The sequence below is a fragment of the Phyllobates terribilis genome, unplaced genomic scaffold, assembly GCF_046119375.1.
Source record: "Phyllobates terribilis strain yellow unplaced genomic scaffold, ASM4611937v1 Scaffold_11__3_contigs__length_659146591, whole genome shotgun sequence".
NCBI classification, from domain to species: Eukaryota; Metazoa; Chordata; class Amphibia; order Anura; family Dendrobatidae; genus Phyllobates; species Phyllobates terribilis.
The window spans coordinates 191,319,083-191,342,540 of NW_027362771.1; the positions used below are offsets into that span (position 1 = coordinate 191,319,083).

Here is a 23,458-nt window from a genome sequence, read left to right on the forward strand (position 1 = left end):
GGCAATAATTTAATATGTATCCGATTATCCCAACTCTTTCCTAAATACAGATATTGGAGGAAAGAAAGGTCAGAAATGATTACACTTCAATATGCTCGATTCTTTTGTTCTGAAAGATAAGCTATGATTACAGGGGTTTGACAGCAGCTTATTTCCATCCACCATTGAGAACACAAGAATGCTCTGCAAAGCCAGCCTGCATGTGTATTGGAGCAGGAGGGGTACCTGTCTGTGAAATATAGTTCAACAGACAGCTATCTAAAGCCCCCCATATACATTAGACTAATCTCAGCCAAACCTGTTGATAGTGACGGGTTTGGCTAACAGTCTAATGTGTATTTGAGCACTGGACAATTGGTTCTTGGGGGAGTTAAGGATTCGGGATATATGATTGTGGACTGCTGATTCTTTTGCTTTTCCCGAGATAAGACACCGGCAGAGAACTCTGACAGCAGCTCTATCATAGATAACACACGCGCACTCGACTGAGCGAGCGCACTCGACTGAACGAGCGCTTTTATGTAAGGGAAAGCTGGCCAAGATGACAGATATCTAATGTGTATGGGGAGCTTAAGATGTATGCCTAAATCCTGTGGAAAATGACACAGCCTGTCAATGTAGAAACCATACAATAACAGAGGGAATAGTGAGCATAAATCAAATGCTAAGTACAGAGCACATACCGTATATGTAACATGATATCCCATTTAAATTTTTTACTAGATATGTTTTTAGAAATATGTAAATATTCTGCGGAATGATAATGTTAGATCATGATACTTTCTTTATATGAAACACTTATTTCAAAAGTAATGACAATTATAATAAAGGTCATAAAAAAAACACCTAAAAAAAGATCTATAAAATTGATTGCCAGTACTAGAAAAGAATGGTCTGGAAGCATAATCATTTCTCACGCTGAGGATCTCAGTGCCACGTAGCTGTGAGCAATTTAAAACTTTTGGAGAAGATTTATTCAGTTTTGTGGAAAACCTGATTCATGGCATGAGTTGTTTAATTGGAAGCATTTATTTCCTATGTTATCCCCTCTGTGATAGCATCATGCCACTAGCGGACATGTTCTTAATCTAAGCATAGAAAGAAACGGATAAGCATTCTGCCATTGGATAGAATCAGTGGGATCTGTTCATGGCTCTATTCTTACACACATCTCCAAGTGCATCTTCTGCAAAATTTCCAAATAGGCATTTAAAGTTATACAATTTAGATCTTGATCAGCATTCAATAATTACCAGCTCACACACTGATGCCAATTTTATAATCAGTTAGATAATCTGTCCCTTTAAGGCCACGTTTAAACAAGCAAATAATGTGGAGGAGTGCAATCCGATCTTTTATCGGATAGCACTCGGACCAATGTAATTCAATGGGGCAGTGCTGATGGCCGATTTTTTTCACTGACAGAATCTGTCTGTGAAAAAAATTCACAGCATGCTGCAATTTCACTCTGAAATCAAAAGACACTCACTTATTCAACTCTATGGGTGCGTTGAAAACATCCGACTGCACGCAGATGTCATCCGTGAAGAAGATGAAGAAATTTTGTCCTCCATCTTCTCCTGACAGTGTGCTATGGTTCTCTCATCTCAGAGAATCGTCAGCGGTAGCGTGACCTGTCACATGACTAAATGACATCATGGAAGGTCCTTTTACACCACCACGAGCCGCCCAAGCACCAGACGCACCGTACAGGAGACAGGGGGCCATCAGAAGGTGAGTATAATTTTTTTTTATTTTAATTCTTTTTAACTACAGTTACTATGGTACCTGGGTGTGGAGGAGAGTCTCCTCTTCTCCAGACCCGGGTACCATCCGCACATTGAAACGCTTAATATCCGCATGTGTACATGTAGTCATGCGGATATTATGCGATTCAATGCAAGTCAATGGCGTTTCCGCAAAATTAATGGACATGCTGTGGATTTTTCCGCAATGGTAATCCGCAGCGGAAGTTTCCGCAGCATGTGCACATCACATGCGGATTATCATTGGGGATCATGGGGCACGTATTACCAAGCGTTTTTTAAGCGGTTTTGCTGCAGAAATTCCGCGGCAAAAACGCTTGAAAAATGCATAGTGGGCACGCAGCCGAAAAGCAACAGTGCTAACCAATAATTTTGTAACATGCACTAAACAAATGAATATTGAAATCTGTCTACTATGGGAAACACCCCAGTTTACAATTTTGAGGTCCACTGCTATTACCAAAGTGTTGATTTGTACTTTGACACGTGCACTCTGACTTATATCCACAGTCACTGCAGCACTGGGGTTCTGGATTTAAATCAGGCCAAAGACACCATCTGCCTGGAGTTTATGTGGGTTTTATTTGGTTTTCTCCTTTGGTTACTATTAAGCTGCTCTTAAATAGGTTGATATTATGGGAAGGAGCATTCCTAAGAACACTCATATCTGACAATCAGGGCAGGTGCAGATGAGCATATTTGCTGTCCGAGTGCAATCCAACAATACATCGGATCATATTTGAATCCCTGCACATGTGCGATTTTTTTTCTTCAGACAGACTGTCAAAATCGCTGCATGTCTGAGTTTGACCTGATATTTGGATTGAACTCGGCCATGCAAGTCAATCAGTCAGTGGAGAACATCGGACCTCACTCTGATGATATCTGTGTAGTCCGATTTCCACAGACTGACGCCAAAGAGAAGATGGAGAATTTCTCTTCTTCATCTTCTCCCCATCTAAGAGAATCCGATTGATTATACTGACACTGATCAAACTCTGATCAGTGTCATTTGCATTATCGTCCCGATGCTCTCAGATGAGAGAATATACAGCAGTCTGCACCTGCCCTAGACGTTCTAAACAGGCCAGCAATCAACGGATTAACAAGACAAACAATCATTCCCTAGGTGCAATGGATCTGAAGCCACATAGACGGGTGATGTGCTGCTGATAACATGATAATCTATGCCCACAGAACTGTGGCTGACCTGTCTAAACAGGACATTACACAACATGTGATCAGCATGTATGTAGCTGATCAGCAGTCATTTAATGGCTGCAGTCAACACATGTGAACACAACATTACTTTATGTTAAATTGCGTCCTTATGATTGTCCATCTCAAGCGCCTTTTTACAGAGCCAACATGTAATCCCTTATACCCCTGAAGACACCAATTCTCAGCGGAACACTTTGGAGAGGATTAGTATGTAAAAGATATGCAGTTCTTAGGGTTACTACAAATAGCATGGATATTGGCTGACTTCAGCTGCGAGCATTATCCTGTTTATGGTATAGGAACCGAGCTGGATCTGTAAAATAGAAACAGAGTCCAATTTGTGGTAAAGATAAAGACACTTACATATTTAATTTAATTTAATTTAAGCGCCATTAATTCCTCAGCACTTTACAGATGCCATCATCCCTGTCCCCATTGTGGCTCACAATCTGAATTCCCTATCAGTATGTCTCTGGACACTGGATATGTGGATATTCTAAGTGGAAGGAGCAATGAGATGGATAATAAGGATACAATTTACCAGAGGACACTTGTTACATTGCACTTATCCCACTTTTTTAAGGGAACCTGTCATGTAAAAAAAACGTGATAGACCTGCAGATAAGGAGTTAATCTGCAGGTTAATACCTTTCTGAAGCTGCCGGGCGTCTGTGCTGAGAGCCCCACTGCCGGGAGAAAATTAACTTTATTCCTTCCAGCAACCTCAGGCTGTCAGCAAGCGACGGCCCCTGGCACTGAGTGACAGCCGGCTCTAATCCATAAATATACTGTATATATACTGTACATACATGTGCAAGTGCTGTAGAATTTTTGATAAAGAATATAGGTTAAACTTGTCTTCTCTGCCAATGAATTTCAGCTTGGCAGTTGGCAGATGTGGAATTTGACATCAGAAGGGCAGAGTGGGAAGCTGACAATACAGAATCCGGCCCATTGTCCTGGGCACAGGCATGTTTACTTATTTAGCAAATATTTTCCCTCCATGTCACACTTGTGTAACAGCTCACTTGGAAAGAATGTAGCTAATGAACAGGACAATCGGTATAGCTGCTACTATTTGCCTGTGAATTAGAGGAGCGTTTTCAGATGTACCAGTTCCCTGCTAGATACCTGTGTGCTCGCAGTGATCTTACCTCCGGAAGGTGCAATAGTTGGTAATGACTCGAGAGGATTTCTCTCCAGTGGTCTGGAAGGCCAATGCTTATTGAGGTATATCTCTTCCTAAGGGCTCGTTCACACTGGTGTAGAGCATCCGATTATTCTCTCATGCGAGCGATTTGGATGCTATCTGCTAATGACCCTCAGCTCAATTCTACGAGTGTGAACAGAGTGTCATTATACTGTGATCTGATTCTCTTGCATGAGAGAATTGGATTACAGGTGCGGAGAAGACGGAGAACTTAATTTCTCCATCTTCTCCATTCTGTGAGTCGGCGTATATAGTACTGCACTTAGATGACATCCGAGTGCAGTCCGATGTTTTGCACGCACCCATAGACTTGTATATACGCTGCCAATTGCAGCATGCAGCGATTTGTTTTCTCATGCCAACTCAGCATGGGAAAATAAACGCTAGTCAGCCCTGCTCCATAGTATAACATTGGAGCGAGTGCTATCTGATGAAACATCACATAGCACTTGTCCGAGTTATATGCGAACTACTCGACAGTGTGAGCGAGCCCTAAGCCTCATCCTCACACTCATACTAGTGCTCAGTAACAGCTCTGAATTTCATCGAACCATAATATGTTAGGAATATGGCACAAAAAGAAGTGCATAAGTTCCTGCTTAACCTTAACATGCCTCTAATTTCATGCAGACATATACTGTGAACTATATTACAATGTGTTGTAGAGCGCCTCAGATTATTTCTTTCAGAGAACATCACTGTAATATGGTGCCTCATTGTGACAAAATACTATAACACTGTACACAGGGCCGCCATCAGGGCATTACTGCCATTACTGTTGTATGGGGCCCGGGGAGCAGAAGCAAAAAGGGGGGACCCAGACAGGGTGAGACACATAGTGTAGCCTGCGCTGAGGTACCGCAGCAGAGCCACTGTATAAACAGCCTAGCAGACTGCGTGGCACACTGCGGGCTGGGCTAATTACTTTGTTTTATTAAGCCCAGGGGCCCCAACCACTCAAAGCTGCAGCTACTTACATTGTATGGACGCAGCGGAGGGGATCCGGCCATGTCTGACATAAGTGACGTCAGACGCTGCCGGCCCACCCTCTGTTCCTAAGCTGCCAACGCACCCCGGGCCCTTGTGGCACATTATATGTAGGACTTGAGGGCCCGAAAGTGATGAGGTGCACGTGCCCATGCACTCGCCCATCCGACCTCCCATTCCCCTATCCAACCTCCTATTCACCCACCCGCTACTCTTCTTGTTCCCCCTCCATGCCTGTGCAGTGTGAAGTTGGAGGCCTTCTCTGTCTACTGCTTGCCATCTACTAAGTACTACAAAGTTCAACCCTACTGACTGCTGCCTGTCTGCCTGCAATAAGGTACAGTTGCCTGTCTTAAAGGGGATATTCTAGTAACCTAATACTTATCCCCTATACACAACATATGGGATAATAATTAGGGCCAGTTCACTTGGCGGATCTTCAAGCATAAGTTTGGCACTGACAGCCACGGCAACATTCTGTTGTATATCCATGGCGGCCACTTCCTTCATGCCTCCCATTCATCTCTAAGGGAGACAGGGACGAGGATTACAGAACGATGGGTTTTAGCCGAGAAAGGACCTGTCCGCACCAAAATTCTGCTTAAAAATATTCAGTGTGAGTTTGCTCCGCTCATTTCAGGGGGCGATAAGATATACAGGGGCCTCGTTCTTTTGATCAGTGGGGGGTCCCAGAAGTAGAACCCCCACTGATCCTGAGAGCAGGGCCCCGTAACTCTAACCACCCCCTGAAATGAACAGAGCGGCTGGTCAGACATGCGTGCCGCCGCTCAATTCATTTGATTGGCTGCTTCAGAAATAGCAGGAATAGCAGAAATAGCAGGAACTCCCCTCTCGACGGTAGCCGCATGGAGGACAGCGGCGCCGCCGGTCGGGGTCATCTCCCAGCTGCATCGCCGCTGACCTCTGTGCGGCAGATGAGCCGCTAACGGCAGCCATCTTTTTCTGAAATCCCGCGTCGCTGATTGGCCGCGGCCGGACCAATCAGCGACGCGGGATTTCCTGGACAGAAGGACAGACAGACGGGATAAGACAATTATATATATTAGATGTTCATAAGTTTCTAACAGGCCATCTAGCAGACAGCCGTCTTCAGATACCATACTGCCCACCGCTCTGGAGCCTAAGATGACACAAAAAGGCAAAAGTATCTGCTCTCCCAGAGTAAACGCAGCACCTCTCCTCTCACCATGCAAAATAGTGTTACCCTGCAGTTACCATTGGGCACTACTGACAGTGAACAAATTACTAGAATGTCATCTATTATTTGATTATTCTTACTCTATTTTATCTTTAAAGAGTAACTCTCATTTTAATTTTCATTTGATAAATTAATAGTAGACGTGAAAATAATCAACTTTGCAATATATCTTATCAGAGAAATCTGCTTCTTTCTCTTCCAGGGCTGATCTTTCATTCTCAAAATTCTCAATTTATGGGTAAAATCTGTATTCATTGAAGGATGTTTGTTACATTACTGAGATAGGAGCTGACAGCTGCTGCTGATAAGATTTTATGTATAAGGCGGGGGACATAGAAGGGAGGAGTTAGAGACAGAGCTCCTCCCTCCTCCTACCCCCCTTTTTACATATAATCTTATCAGTAGTAACGGCCATCTCCTATCTCACTAATGGGAAAGTCTTCACTGAATACAGATTTTACCTCAGAATTGAGAATTTTGAGAATGGCAGACCATTCTTGGAGGAGAAAGAAACAGTTTTCTCTAATTAGATATATTACAAAGTTCCTTATCTTCATAAGTGCTATTGATTTCTGAAATAAAAATTATAGCGATGGTTACTCTTTAAAGTTTACTCTTGAGGCTACACCTCAGAGATAGGACAGAAATGCTATTTGGTGTTTCTAGGGAAGAGGGGTAGCAAGCAAGAAGAGGACACAAAAATCAGGCACAAACTACCATTTATAGCAGCAGTCCTGTTGCTTGTGTAGTGAGACCTGAGTGGCATGACCATCCATGTAGAGACAATTACGTCACTGAAGCATCCTACAGGAAACTTCAGCTACATAACTCTCCACAGACTGACATTGAGCCATGAGCCATGAGCCACATGTGGCACCAGTTTTCGCCTGCTGCTAAAGAATGCGAGCAGTGCACAAACTTCATATGGCTTTAGGGGCTACACTGGGGGTGCCAGCTCATCCCAGAATCATTACACGTGGAGAGAGGCAGTACTATGGAGGCCATCACTAAGTAAAACTAATCGATATAGATCCATAGAGGAGGGACACAGCGTGGCTATACAGTGGGATGAATTTCAGCCTTCATCAGAAGTATACATCAGGAGTCCTAGTTCCAAACAGTATATATCCGATGTAGATTGACAAAAGCAGTGATAAATCAGCCTTTCCCCACCCAGACAGGCTGACAGCTTTCTCTGTTTCAGCGTGAGTACAGAGAAGTAGGAATGGGCAGTCCCGTGGTTGTTCGGCTCCGTCAGGTTCGACCAAACTTTATAAATAAGTTTGGTTCGGATATCCAAACTTGATCCCGAACCTAAACCCCATTCAAGTGGATGGAGGGTAAGAACATCCGGCAGTTCCCACGCTATCATCTGTGTGACAGCGTGGGAAACTTACTGAAGTCATCACCAGTCACAGCCACTGGGTATCGCGGTTCCCACGCTGTCACAGAGAGAGTAGCGAGTGAGCCAGCAGCTGTGACCGGCGGTGAAAATGTTACTGCCAGTCAGGCGTCGACTAATGACTACTACTCTCATAATCGTATGCCTGGTCTCGCTGATAACAGCAAGAGCAGGCAACGCTGATGAGAGTATTCACCAGCTGGCACCTGTGCATAGTAAGAAATATGTCAGTGCGATATATAATTAGCACAGTGCGTGTGTAGCTTACTGTACATGTATTTAGCTAATAAATAAAGAAGTAAAAGAAAAAATGGTGTGGGGTCCCCCTTATTTTTAATACTCAGCTGAAGGAAAGCAGGCAGCTGTGGGCTGGTGTTATTATTTTGTGACGGGGGCAATAAACATGGAGATTCCCAGGTTATTAATATCAGCTCACAGCTGTCTGCATAGCCTTTACTGATTATTAAAAGGGGGGAGCCCAAAAAAAAGAAATTCCTCAGGGTGCGAGTAGTGACATCAGTAAAGTTCCCGCAGTTCATCGGCTATGAACTGTGATAACCGTACTGATGTCAAAGCTTGTCGCAGCAGCCAGATTCACACCCTACTGTCAGTGTGTTCCAGCTGTCATGCTGAGCGGTCACATTACTAATGTCGCCTCTCAGCACTGCATCTGGATGTCGCCGAGTTGGGGATCACTGTGGATGGGTTTACGTCGGACCCCTTTGCATTATTTTATTTTTTAAAGGTAATAAATGGGTAAAAGAGGGTCAGGGAGTGTTTTGTACAATTAAAGGACTTTTCTCTGTGCGTGTGTTTATTACTTTTGATTCCGAGGTTAGTAATAAGGGTTTCTGATAGATCCCTCTCCATTACTAACTCCTGGGTTTGATGTCAGCGGACATTACACAGCTGATATCAACTCTAAAATATTACCCACTTGCCAATGCACCAGAGCAAGCGAGAAGAAAGCTCCAGAATTGGCACATCTAATGGATGCATCTTTTCTGGGATGGCTGCGGGTTGTTATTTTTAGGCTGGGGAGGGCCAAATATCCATGGACCTTTGCAGCCTGAGAATTCCAGCCCCCAGCTGTCTGCCTTACCCTGGCTGGTTACCAAAGAACAGGGGGGACCCCTCGCCGTTTTTTTAAATTATTTATTTAATTAAATAAGTGGAAGTGCCCACACCAGAAAAGCTTGTTGATTGGCTGCGCTGCAGCCTTTCAACAAGCTTTGTTTGGGCTGCAGAACCCGAACAGTCACACGGAATTCCGTAAGAAGTCCTTGTTCGGGGTCCGCACACAGGTGCCCGGTACAGAGCCCGAACTTTTCTGCTTGGGTTCGCCCATCACTACAGAGTAGTATGGGTTGGACAGGCAGGACTTTCCTGTCATAATTTACTGTGATATTTACTTAGAAATACTGCTCTAAATCGGAGAATGCTGTATGAAAGAGCTCCTCTCCTTCGCTCATTTTCTGCTCTCAGATAGCGCAGCATAAATCATCTGACAGGTTCACTTTAACCACAGTGAGAAACTCTTCATACTGTACCTAAGGGCCAAGGAAACTGAAAACTGACAAAGACTTCTTTGAGAAGTTAATGAGCTCATTGATGTTGTCGCTTTTCTTCATCCACACTTTACAGTTTTAGGCCAGGAAAACACCTGCTCTGACTACTACCAAATAACATCACAGTTCTGAATTCTGAAAAGGCGACAAATGCATTTAGAGACATTTTTACAACCTTTGGTCTTCTATAAAAAAAAAATTAAACCTGCTTATGTCAATTTATACATTTGGGTCAAATGATTCCTTGACTAATGATGATCTTTAAATAGCTAACAAGAAAAATGGTAATCCTGATAACCTATCTCAGGGACCAACTCCAAGAACAACTACTGATTAGTTAGTTAAAGGGAACCTGACAACTGACACATGCTGCCCGATCCATAGGCAGCATGTATCAGAAACTGGCTGCATGAATTCAGCCCTATTTGTTTGATTCTGAAATGTTGCAGCGTTTCAGAGAAATACATAGTTTAATTGCTGCTGAGGATCAAGCCATACAGAGACTAGACAGACAAGCGGGTCCCCAGCATCTTCTCCCCACCCGCCCCCTTGAGTGATAGGTCTCTCCCTATACACGCATGCCACAGCGTTTCAGAGTTAAATGTACATGGCTGAGATCGTACAGCCAACATCTGATACATGCTGCCAATGGATCAGGTTGAATTTCAGCTGTCATGTACCCTTTAAAGGTGTCGTGGTACACCTGAAGTTTCAGTTTTTAAGGTTGATGGTAGATTTAAGTCCATCGAGTTCAACCTATAGCCTAATATGTTTAGGCAAAAACCCCATGTGGCAGACATTAATAGCTACATATTAGGGGAAATATTCCTTCCCGACTCCACGTACGGCAATCAGACTCAACGCGCCATCAAAGAGTCTAGTGCCCATAATCTGTAATATTATATTTATAAAAAAAGACATCCAAACCCTCCTTGAATTTAGTAGTGAATCACTAATTACAACATCATGCGGCAGAGAGTTTCATAGTCTCACTGCTCTTACAGTAAAGAATCCCCGTCTGTGATTATGATTAAACCTTCTTTCCTCTAGATGTAGAGGATGCCAGAGAAGTGACACAGCTCCATACAATGTGTATTGGTCGTGAACTTCCATGGTACTTCTTGGCTATCTCCCATACAAGTATATAGAGAGCTTGCAACACTATTCGTGGGCACAAAGGAATACATGGAGCTGTGCCACTTTCAGCATGCCAGGGCACCTTCAATCAGCTGATAGATTGGGGTCTCAGACAGCTCATACCGGTGTACCTTTCATTACCTAAATTAACTTCAAAAAAGTTTTGACAAAGACTGCCCTGCTGCACTGTTACTCAGGAAAATAGTACTTAAAGAAGGTTTAAAAGATGCGAGAGTTAAAGAGCATGGCCAATTTTAAAGTATTGCTCATATCGGTATATGGCCAGACATGTTAGAAGATAATTATTCTCTGAGGCAACATCTTATGAAGATCCAAGTGTCAGTGCCAACCCCTGCAAACAGTACACATTATGTCACACAGCATATTGCAGACAACAAATAATATGTGATTGTGTATGCCAATGGTAAATAGTAACTATGGTTAACTACTAAACAAGCGCCCTCCTATAAAGTTATACCATGGTATGAATAACAAAAAAAGACAGTCCAACACTCTTCTGAAAATAAAAGATTTACGGCTTCATTGTCCACAAATTACAATCCAGCTCAGACCAGCAAGAGATCCATCTGACGCGTTTCAAACTAACAAATATTCTTAATTATAGCAAGTTTGTTTGAAACGCATCAGATGAATTTTGTTGCTGTTCAGAACTACATTTTCATTTGTGGATAATTACGTTGTAAATACTTTATCTTCTCCCTGATTAAGTATGGCATGAATAACAGCAGAAAAAAAAAATAACAAAAAACAAGTTTCTGGTAAACTCACTCTTTCAGTTCAGAGCCATTACCGCACCCTGGTACCAGGGCACCAACTGCATATTGTCATAAACAGGCCGATGACATTTGATCCAGTATATAGCCATGTGACGGCAAAAGTCAACTTCTGGCTGTAGCTGTGATATAAGGGGAACCTGTCATCAGATTCATGCTGCCTGATCCACAGGTAACATGAATCAGAGCCGAGCTGTGTGATTGCAGATAGGTATGTGTTACTGAAACATACTTTGAAGAACAGGCTGAGAACTTTGTGTCTCAACTGACTAGTCTGAATTACTTTCCAGGCCGTCTTACCTCAACCCAAACCAGGCCTCTCCCTATACACTCATAGGAGAGATCTGTAAATCAAAGCAATCAGGGTGGGTAGAAGATGGCTTTGGAAGTGCCTCAGACTAGTCAGCGAGACGCAAAGTCCCCGGCTAGCTTTTCAAAACATGTTTACACTGAAATGGCACAGAGTTTCAGAGTAAAACATCCCTGGTTGCAATTGCATCTGATTAATGCTGCCTGTGGTTTGGGCAGTATGAATCTAATGACAGGTTCCCTTAAAGGGGTATTCTCAAGCTGTCTCTTTGAGCAACTCAGAGCTATGCAGTCACCTTACTTCCTGGTTGCTTGAGGGGCGAGTGCTCCTCCTTGAATGACAGTTCTCATCTAAGAGCTTCATCCTGATACTACACATTAAAAGTATGCTAGTGTTTGTTCTGATTCTGCAATTTTAACAGGGCATTTGAACAAGCAGACAGCTCCAGAAAGTGAGAGCCATAATTAGAACTGCTCTGGAAACTGCCGATGGTGGGTCCTATGGTGCATGGTCTTTGATACATTTATGGGATTTCCTTTTAATATGCTACAAATGTCTCAGACTGAACAACCAGTGGAAGCCGCTTTAGGGCAATGTACATGTTTAGTACAATTCTGAGCATTCGTATTGACAATTTTACACTAAAATACACAAATACAGGAAAGATAAATTATAGAAAAGAATGTGTTTAATTATAAAAAAAAATGATGATTATACATATTGATTATCGATATTGTAACATAAATGGTTGTCCTACATCTAATTCTGTTACACTTTCTTACTTTGTTCGTAAAATTTCAGGGGTTTTGTTGGTTTGAAAGCTGCAAAACTAATATAATGAGTCACTGTCTGGTGAATCATATATATTTTAGGGAGTAAATTCCACAGAATTAACTCCCCTACTCCTGCCAGATCTGTAACAAGCAGAATCATAGATCTTAGCTTCCTGGGTGACCGTCCATGTGGGTTATAGAGAGGGTGAAGAATAGGGCTAACTGCAGCAAAGCCTGAATTTGCAGACTCTGGCTAAAGTAGTTCTGTCATCACATTTTGTGATACCATTTGCATTTATTATTAAATATGTCTTAGACCTGAGGAGACTGACTTACTTTTGAAAATCCCTGACACAATGTCTGTATAACGTTTTATTAAATATTTCCTGTATGATAATAGAATGAGTTTAAGTCTAAACTCATAAAATGCTCATCGCAATAACAGAATTGTACAGCCGTTCCAACATATATTTCCAAAGTAAGTACACACTAGTTAATAACGTATAAGGCCCAACTTAAAGATGTTTACGCCATAATTCTGCATTGAAATGTTGCAAAATCTTTGTAAAACTTAAAACTGTGCAAAATCTTTGTGCCTTTTGGCATCTTTACACCAGCTGCGGCCAGCATCTTTAAAGTGGGCTAGGATGGAGTGGGATAGGGCATAGCGAAGCTTGCGTGGCAATACATCACAATAGACCCCAGTATCGTGACATAGGCAGAAATGTGCTCTAGTACCTGCCTGGAGTAACATTTCTGGTCAAGGCGCACTCCAGTTCTAGGCTGGTACATCTAACTCCAGCGCTGCTTTCATTATGACTGGCGTGCACAAGGCCAGGTTTAATGAATCAGGCCCGCAGTGTTTGCGTTATGATATTTAAACTGAACCTGACAGGTCATACATGCTGCTCAATGCACAGGCAGCATGTACAGTGCCTACAAGTAGTATTCAACCCCCTGCAGATTTAGCTGGTTTGATAAGATGCAAATAAGTTAGAGCCTTCAAACTGCAAACGAGAGTAGGTTTTATGAACAGAAGCATAAATCTTACAAACCAAAAAGTTATGTTGCTCAGTTGAATTTTATTAAATTTTAAACATAAAAGTGTGGGTCAATTATTATACAACCCCTATGTTTAATATTTTGTAGAATAACCCTTGTTTGCAATTACAGCTAATAATCGTCTTTTATAAGACCTGATCAGGCCGGCACAGGTCTGTGGAGTTATCTTGGCCCACTCCTCCATGCAGATCTTCTCCAAGTTATCTAGGTTCTTTGGGTGTCTCATGTGGACTTTATTCTTGAACTCCTTCCACAAGTTTTCAATTGGGTTAAGGTCAGGAGACTGACTAGGCCACTCCAACACCTTGACTTTTTCCCTCTTGAACCAGGCCTTGGTTTTCTTGGCTGTGTGCTTTGGGTCGTTGTCTTGTTGGAAGATGAAATTACGACCCATCTTAAGATCCTTGATGGAGGAGCGGAAGTTCTTGGCCAAAATCTCCAGGTAGGCCGTGCTATCCATCTTCCCATGGATGTGGACCAGAGGGCCAGGCCCCTTGGCTGAGAAACAGCCCCACAGCATGATGCTGCCACCACCATGCTTGACTGTAGGGATGGTATTCTTGGGGTCGTATGCAGTGCCATCCAGTCTCCAAACGTCACGTGTGTGGTTGGCACCAAAGATCTCGATCTTGGTCTCATCAGACCATAGAACCTTGAACCAGTCTGTCTCAGAGTCCTCCAAGTGATCAAGAGCAAACTGTAGACGAGCCTTGACATGACGCTTTGAAAGTAAAGGTACCTTACGGGCTCGTCTGGAACGGAGACCATTGCGGTGGAGTACGTTACTTATGGTATTGACTGAAACCAATGTCCCCACTGCCATGAGATCTTCCCGGAGCTCCTTCCTTGTTGTCCTTGGGTTAGCCTTGACTCTTCGGACAAGCCTGGCCTTGGCACGGGTGGACACTTTCAAAGGCTGTCCAGGCCGTGGAAGGCTAACAGTAGTTCCATAAGCCTTCCACTTACGGATGATGCTCCCAACAGTGGAGACAGGTAGGCCCAACTCCTTGGAAAGGGTTTTGTACCCCTTGCCAGCCTTGTGACCCTCCACGATCTTGTCTCTGATGGCCTTGGAATGCTCCTTTGTCTTTCCCATGTTGACCATGTCTGAGTGCTGTTCACAAGTTTGGGGAGGGTCTTAAATAGTCAGAAAAGGCTGGCAAAAGAGATCTTTAATCCACACATGTGAAGCTCATTATTCTTGGTGCCTGAACTACTTCTTAATACTTTAGGGGGACCAAACAGAATTCTTGTGGTTTGAGGGGTTGAATAATAAATGACACTCTGAATTAACTTTTAACGTTTAAAAAAAACAAAACAAAAAAAAAAACAAAAACAAAATTTGCTGCAGTGCATTTCCCACTTCCAGGCTGATCTACAGTACAAATGTCACAATGCCAAGTTAATTCCGCATGTGTCAACCAGCTAAATCTGCAGGGGGTTGAATACTACTTGTAGGCACTGTATCAGGCACTGGTTGTATGATCTCAGCAGGTATGCTTGACTCTGAATTGCTGCGGCTGCCGGCGCTTGGGCTCCTGTGATTTGTGATTGCGATTTGCAATCCGACTAAACACAAGACCGCGAATGTCTAGTCGGCACGTGACCACATATATGCAAATCCCATACTTGCAGCCACGTGCTCACTGCTCCTGGCGCCAACGCCGGAGAATCCTCACAATGCGCATTGTGCGCGTTGTGAGGATTCACAAGTCTGTAGTCACACAGAGTGAGTGCAGACTTGTACCACAAGGCTGGACAACCCCTTTAAAGTTCATGTACTTTTGTGTCCATCTCACTATTCAACAAGGATTGATATAAGAAGAAAAATGTGCATTGTCTCATCATTGACTAGAGATGCAGCTAAGAACAATCTCAATATTAACCCCTTCTCACCTAAAGACGTACTGTTAAGGCAGAGACAGACGGCCGTATTTCTAGGGCGATGATCCCATCATAAACCTTGTACTGGCTGGCACCTCTCCTGACCTGACTTTGACATCTGCATAGAAATCCATCATGCTGTCACGCTCGGGTCAGGAGGGGTGCCGGCCAGTCCGTGCAATGCGATGCGATCATCACACGAGTTATATGGCAGTCTGTCTCTGCCTTTATGTCATGTATCAGGTGCATATCTATGGAAAGGTCTCATGAGCACTGCCTCACAGGGCAGGTGTCGGCTGTGTTATTCTGCCTGCACCTGCCTCTAACAGCAGCGACTGGAGTTAGCTCCAGTCGCTGCTGTATAAGCATTTAAATGCTGCTGTCAATCTCTTGTCTTTGTAGGAGACCATGATTTTAACTATATATGACAATGCTTAAGTATTGCAGTATACAGTACAAGCGATTGCAGGTTTAAATCCCCAAGGAGGATTAATGAGGATTAATGAATACAGTGTAAAGTAAAAAAAAAAGTTTTAAAAAATATTTTTAAAAGGAGCAAAAAAATTCAAAACACCACTTTTTTCCCCGTTTAAAAATAGAGAAAATAAAAAGATAATAAATATAGATTCAGTAAGTATAAAATTCTGATCTATCAAAACCTTTATTTAGCCCATAAGGTAAATGGAACACCACAATTGCTATTTTTTCTGTCAAAGCGCCTCTGCAAAAAAATGAAATAACAAATGATCAAAACATTGAATGCAAAAACAACACCTAATACAGCTCCATCCATTGAAAAATAGAAAAGTTATGGGTCTCAGGAAATATAGACACTTTTTTTTCACAAAGTTCAGTATCTCCTTAATCATACTTGGGCCTTGTTCACACATTCAGTATATGCTCAGTATTTTACCTGAGTATTTGTAAGCAATAATCAGGAGTGGGTGATAATACAGAAGTGGTGACGTGTTTCTAGTATACTTTTCCTCTGATTGCTCCATTCCTGGTTTTGGCTTACAAATACTGATGTAAAATACTGTCCAAATACTGAACGTGTGAACGTGGCCTAATCTGGAGAATCATGTCAGGTCATTTTTACTTAACAATAAACTTCCTGAAATCCAAACCCAAAGAACAATGGCACAGAAAAAAAAAAGAAGAAAAAAAAAACAATTAAAAAAGTTATAGGTCTTGGAAGAAAGGAAGGAAAAAAGTAAAGTGCAAAAATGAAAAATGGCTCCAATGGAAGAGGGTTAATAAGCCTGAATGCCTTCAGTTTCCAGTTACTGGGAGAAATGTAATATTTGGTATACTGATATATTGAAACAATCTAATTCACAACATGGGATGTATTGTAAGTGACATGGATTCTTCATGTGCTGCTATTAAAAGCAGAGGTTATATTTGGCTAAAATGACCCTGGTGGCCGATATCTAGAATGGCAGGCTTCCCAAAAATGTGAGGAAAGATCACCAAAAACAGAAAAAAAAGGGAAAGGCATTATTAGCACATTCCTCCCCTAATGTGATGCCAAAACAACATTGCCTTCCTTTATATTCTAGTCTTGTATATCGGCAAATGTATGTTATGGGTAATATTGAGAGACTTGTGCGTCCAATCACACTGACCCAAGGGTAGCTTTCCTACACCAAGCCCAGAAACGAGCGATATGCATGTCTCTGATAAGTAGACAGATCTCAGATCTGATCTGACAAGTGGGCGGAGAGTGTCCCATCCCATGTAATAACAGGACAGTAACACAGAAAAACAAATGTCCTAGGCTCAGTATTCACTGTGACTGGTTACAACAGCAGCTTCTTCTTACAACAGCAGGAGGCAGTTCTCTGGGCTGAGCTGTCACTAAATAGAGTGCTCTAGACCCAGCCATCACCTCCCAGAGCCTCCTCAGAGGGAGTTATGTGCAGAGTAGGTGCCAATGTGCATGTATAATAATCATGAGTTATGGGTCGCCCAGCACTCATAGCACTGTAATATCCCATTCTCAGCAAGCAGCCAGTCTGGCACTTCTAGTTCTACATCAGCTGAAAAACCACATGTTGCCTAAGTGCATAGCAGTAGATGTGTATGTATTCTCTTTACAGCACTGCACAAGCTGTGAATTGTTAATAACATTTACAGACAATGCTACAAACTGCTGAGATACACATACAGCATAAGTCTATGTATGTATGAGTATCTAAGCAAACTGCTGAGATACACACTGCTAGTACAGTAGAAGCATACGTCTATGTATATATGAGTATCTGAGCAAACTGCTGAGATACACACAGCTAGTACAGTAGAAGCATAAGTCTATGTATATATGAGTATCTAAGCAAACTGCTGAGATACACACTGCTAGTACAGTATAAGCCTATGTATATATGAGTATCTAAGCAGACTGCTGAGCTACAAATTGCTAGTACAGTAGAAGCATAAGTCTATGTATATATGAGTATCTAAACAAACTGCTGAGATACACACACAGCATAAGTCTATGTATGTATGAGTATCTAAGCAAACTGCTGAGATACACACTGCTAGTACAGTAGAAGCATACGTCTATGTATATATGAGTATCTGAGCAAACTGCTGAGATACACACATCTAGTACAGTAGAAGCATAAGTCTATGTATATATGAGTATCTAAGCAAACTGCTGAGATACACACTGCTAGTACAGTATAAGCCTATGTATATATGAGTATCTAAGCAGACTGCTGAGCTACAAATTGCTAGTACAGTAGAAGCATAAGTCTATGTATATATGAGTATCTAAGCAAACTGCTGAGATACACACACAGCATAAGTCTATGTATGTATGAGTATCTAAGCAAACTGCTGAGATACACACTGCTAGTACAGTAGAAGCATAAGTCTATGTATATATGAGTATCTAAGCAAACTGCTGAGATACACACGCAGCATAAGTCTATGTATGTATGAGTATCTAAGCAAACTGCTGAGATACACACTGCTAGTACAGTAGAAGCATACGTCTATGTATATATGAGTATCTAAGCAAACTGCTGAGATACACATAGCTAGTACAGTAGAAGCATAAGTCTATGTATATATGAGTATCTGAGCAAACTGCTGAGATACACACTGCTAGTGCAGTACAAGTCTATGTATACATGAGTATCTAAGAAGACTGCTGAGCTACACACTGCTAGTACAGTATAAGTCTATGTATATATGTGTATCTAAGCAGACTGCTGTGATACACACTGCTAGTACAGTATAAGTTTATGTATAGATGTGTATCTAAGCAGACTGCTGAGATACACACAGCTAGTACAGTATAAGTTTATGTATAGATGTGTATCTAAGCAGACTGCTGAGATACACACTGCTAGTACAGTATAAGTCTATGTATATATGAGTATCTAAGCAGACTGCTGAGCTACACACTGCTAGTACAGTATAAGTCTATGTATATATGTGTATCTAAGCAGACTGCTGTGATACACACTGCTAGTACAGTATAAGTTTATGTATAGATGTGTATCTAAGCAGACTGCTGAGATACACACAGCTAGTACAGTATAAGTTTATGTATAGATGTGTATCTAAGCAGACTGCTGAGATACACACTGCTAGTACAGTATAAGTCTATGTATATATGAGTATATAAGCAAACTGTTGAGATACACACTGCTAGTACAGTAGAAGCATACGTCTATGTATATATGAGTATCTGAGCAAACTGCTGAGATACACACTGCTAGTGCAGTACAAGTCTATGTATACATGAGTATCTAAGCAGACTGCTGAGCTACACACTGCTAGTACAGTATAAGTCTATGTATAGATGTGTATCTAAGCAAACTGCTGAGATACACACTGCTAGTATAGTATAAGTCTATATATAGATGTGTATCTAAGCAGACTGCAGAGATACACACTGCTAGTACAGTATAAGTCTATGTATAGATGTGTATCTAAGCAGACTGCTGTGATACACACTGCTAGTACAGTATACGTCTATGTATAGATGAGTATCTAAGTAAACTGTTGAGATACACACTGCTAGTATAGTATAAGTCTATGTATAGATGTGTATCTAAGCAGACTGCAGAGATACACACTGCTAGTACAGTATAAGTCTATGTATAGATGTGTATCTAAGCAGACTGCTGTGATACACACTGCTAGTACAGTATAAGTCTATGTATATATGAGTATCTAAGCAGACTGCTGAGCTACACACTGCTAGTACAGTATAAGTCTATGTATATATGTGTATCTAAGCAGACTGCTGTGATACACACTGCTAGTACAGTATAAGTTTATGTATAGATGTGTATCTAAGCAGACTGCTGAGATACACACAGCTAGTACAGTATAAGTTTATGTATAGATGTGTATCTAAGCAGACTGCTGAGATACACACTGCTAGTACAGTATAAGTCTATGTATGAGTATCTAAGCAGACTGCTGAGATACACACTGCTAGTACAGTATAAGTCTATGTATATAAGAGTATCTAAGTAAATGTTGAGATACACACTGCTAGTACAGTATACGTCTATGTATAGATGAGTATCTAAGTAAACTGTTGAGATACACACTGCTAGTATAGTATAAGTCTATGTATAGATGTGTATCTAAGCAGACTGCTGAGATACACACTGCTAGTACAGTATAAGTCTATGTATAGATGTGTATCTAAGCAGACTGCTGAGATACACACTGCTAGTACAGTATAAGTCTATGTATAGATGTGTATCTAAGCAGACTGCTGAGATACACACTGCTAGTACAGTATAAGTCTATGTATATATGAGTATCTAAGCAGACTGCTGAGCTACACACTGCTAGTACAGTATAAGTCTATGTATATATGTGTATCTAAGCAGACTGCTGTGATACACACTGCTAGTACAGTATAAGTTTATGTATAGATGTGTATCTAAGCAGACTGCTGAGATACACACAGCTAGTACAGTATAAGTTTATGTATAGATGTGTATCTAAGCAGACTGCTGAGATACACACTGCTAGTACAGTATAAGTCTATGTATGAGTATCTAAGCAGACTGCTGAGATACACACTGCTAGTACAGTATAAGTCTATGTATATAAGAGTATCTAAGTAAACTGTTGAGATACACACTGCTAGTACAGTATACGTCTATGTATAGATGAGTATCTAAGTAAACTGTTGAGATACACACTGCTAGTATAGTATAAGTCTATGTATAGATGTGTATCTAAGCAGACTGCTGAGATACACACTGCTAGTACAGTATAAGTCTATGTATAGATGTGTATCTAAGCAGACTGCTGAGATACACACTGCTAGTACAGTATAAGTCTATGTATAGATGTGTATCTAAGCAGACTGCTGAGATACACACTGCTAGTACAGTATAAGTCTATGTATAGATGTGTATCTAAGCAGACTGCTGAGATACACACTGCTAGTACAGTATAAGTCTATGTATAGATGTGTATCTAAGCAGACTGCTGAGATACACACTGCTAGTACAGTATAAGTCTATGTATAGATGTGTATCTAAGCAGACTGCTGAGATACACACTGCTAGTGCAGTATAAGTCTATGTATAGATGTGTATCTAAGCAGACTGCTGAGATACACACTGCTAGTACAGTATAAGTCTATGTATAGATGTGTATCTAAGCAGACTGCTGAGATACACACTGCTAGTGCAGTATAAGTCTATGTATAGATGTGTATCTAAGCAGACTGCTGAGATACACACTGCTAGCACACTATAGCCCACATTAGCACACACTAACCCTAGGTACAATCTAAGCCTCGGCATCACCTTGGATCTATCACTCCCCACACTCTGCCACCCACACGCCCAGCAGCACAGAGGACATAAGCTGTCAGTCATGGTGGCCATCGCAGCCTCCACCCACCTTCACCACCTCGTCATTCAGGTGCTTGGGGTCCCTGTTCACCAGGTTGATCTCCTTGGTGTGCACATCTTTCTCGTTGATGCTGTCCTCGGCCATGACCTTGTTGTTGGGCTTGTAGATGTTGCCTTGGTCTCGGATGATGGGAGTTGTGTACAGGACACCCTGGGGTGCAGCAGCAGTGATGGGAGAGGGAGAGAAGAAGAGAAGAGGAGACTTTTAACCAATGAGCAGCATAGATCGGAGGAGGCCGCCGCTGTCAGCGCAGGGAACTTCTCCAGCACTGTCAGCAGTGAGGCTGGGTATATAAGAGCCCGTGCACACCACACCCTCTGTACCAGAGCCTGCTCTCTCCAGCAGGGGTCATCACATCGGGAATATTCCTCATTCCTCGGGGATTCCGAACCCCCGAACCCCTCCCAAAAAGGCAATCCCTGCCTGTCACACCCTCAGAGTTTCCATGTGAAGCAAGAATTCAACACACATTTCTCCAGCTATTAACCCTTGTATTCCCCCAGGAAAAGTGTGCAGCTTGTGATTTACTAAGACCAGTCATTAAAGTGGAAAGGTTTTCTAGATTTATAATAAGTCGGTCACTTCTGATAGGGTCAGACCCCAGGCATGCATCGCTTTTCTCATTGGCGGACACAGACAGAAGAGGGACCCTGTGCAGGATCAGTATATGGGCCCGTAGCAGGCCAATAGCTCATCATAATGCACAATCCCACCTGCTTTGGAGGTGAAATGGGCCCTTTACCTCTTGGGCCCCTGTGCAGCTACACAGGTTGCTGCAATGATATGTCCGCCCCTGGCTTTCCTGCCATAAAAATGACGGACACCAGTACCTCATGCCAAGAGCCCCATTGTAAATTAATGGGGTCCACCACACATCTTTATTATCCATCAGAGATGTAAGGATCGCAGTCGCAGAGGTCACGCTTGCGGCCGGGCCCATGGGAGTGAGGGGCCCGCCAACACCAGAGCAAGCTTCAACTGGTTGTGCATCATCGGAAGCACATTCAGTTGAAGTGTTTTGTGGCGCAGAGACCTGCCGTGTCTGTGCGCTGCAATACACACTGCCGGCCTATCAGAAGCCAGCAGCTGACATTGGTGTGCACGTGATTGGGTGCACATGGCAGTGATGTCATGCTCTTACATCGCTTGCACGTCACTTGCTGGCTTCAGAAGAGGACGACGCGCAGTGGGGGAGCATAGGGAAGGTGAGTATAATCATTTTTTTTTTTTTTTCTATGCATTAAAGAACAGCGGCAGAACGGCTAACAAATACCAGGATGGGGATATCTATACCAGGATGGGTATATATATGCCTTGAAGGGGCCCAGGGTAAGGGACACATATACCAGCATGGGGGAAATATATACCAAGATGTGCCCAGGATGGGGGACATATATACCAGCATGGGGGACATATATATCAGGATAGGGAACATATATACCAGGATGGGACACAGGATGAAGGACATTTATAGCAGGATGGGGGATATTTATACCAGGATAGGCCCAGGATAAGGGACATATATACCAGTATGGGGAACATATGTAACAGGATGGGGACAAGGATGAGGAACACTTATACCAGGATGGAGGTTATATATACCAAGATGGGGAATATATATACTAGCATGGAGGATATATATAAATATCTATATACTGTATATAATCATCTTATCCCATCTGTCTTTCTGTCTGTCTGTCTGTCCAGGAAATCCCGCGTCTCTGATTGGTCCGGCTGCGGCCAATCAGTGACGAGGGATTTCAGAAAAAAGATGGCGGCCGTTAGCGGCTCATCTGCCGGACGGAGGTCAGCAGCGATGCAGCAGGGAGATGACCGGCGCGAGGCGCTCATCTCCCTGCTGCTGGCAGCACAAATACCCCGACAGGCGGCGCCGCTCACCTCCATGGGGCTAACGTCGGGAGATCAGCGGCTTGGCCCGCTGATCTCCGGAGGGCAAGTGTGAACGGAGGACCGGGGAGTGGCGCCGCCGGTCGGGATGCTTCTGCTGCGAGTAGCCGCTCATCTCCCGGCTTCTCGCAGCGGAAGTAGCCGCACAGGCAGCGCCGCTCCCCGGTCCTCACTAATACGACGCTGATTGGTCGCGGTGGCTGGCCGCGACCAATCAACGATATGGGCAGCAAATTTAAACGCCGCTCAGCTGATTGGTCGCGGTGGCCGGCCGCGACCAATCAGAGATTTTGGCGCCAAATTTAAACAACGC

The 23,458-nt window shown here is 42.7% G+C and overlaps 1 protein-coding gene across 2 annotated transcripts in view; it reads right to left on the reverse strand.

Annotated features, from left to right (window-relative positions):
• The window catches only part of CAV1 (caveolin 1), a 95,383-nt gene that overhangs the window by 26,730 nt on the left and 45,195 nt on the right, over positions 1–23,458 (reverse strand). For both annotated transcript variants that reach the window (XM_073651915.1, XM_073651914.1), the window contains exon 2: positions 21,226–21,387. In XM_073651915.1, coding sequence (XP_073508016.1) covers positions 21,226–21,321 — 96 coding nt within the window. In that variant the 5' untranslated portion in view covers positions 21,322–21,387. The remainder of the gene's footprint in view (positions 1–21,225; positions 21,388–23,458) is intronic.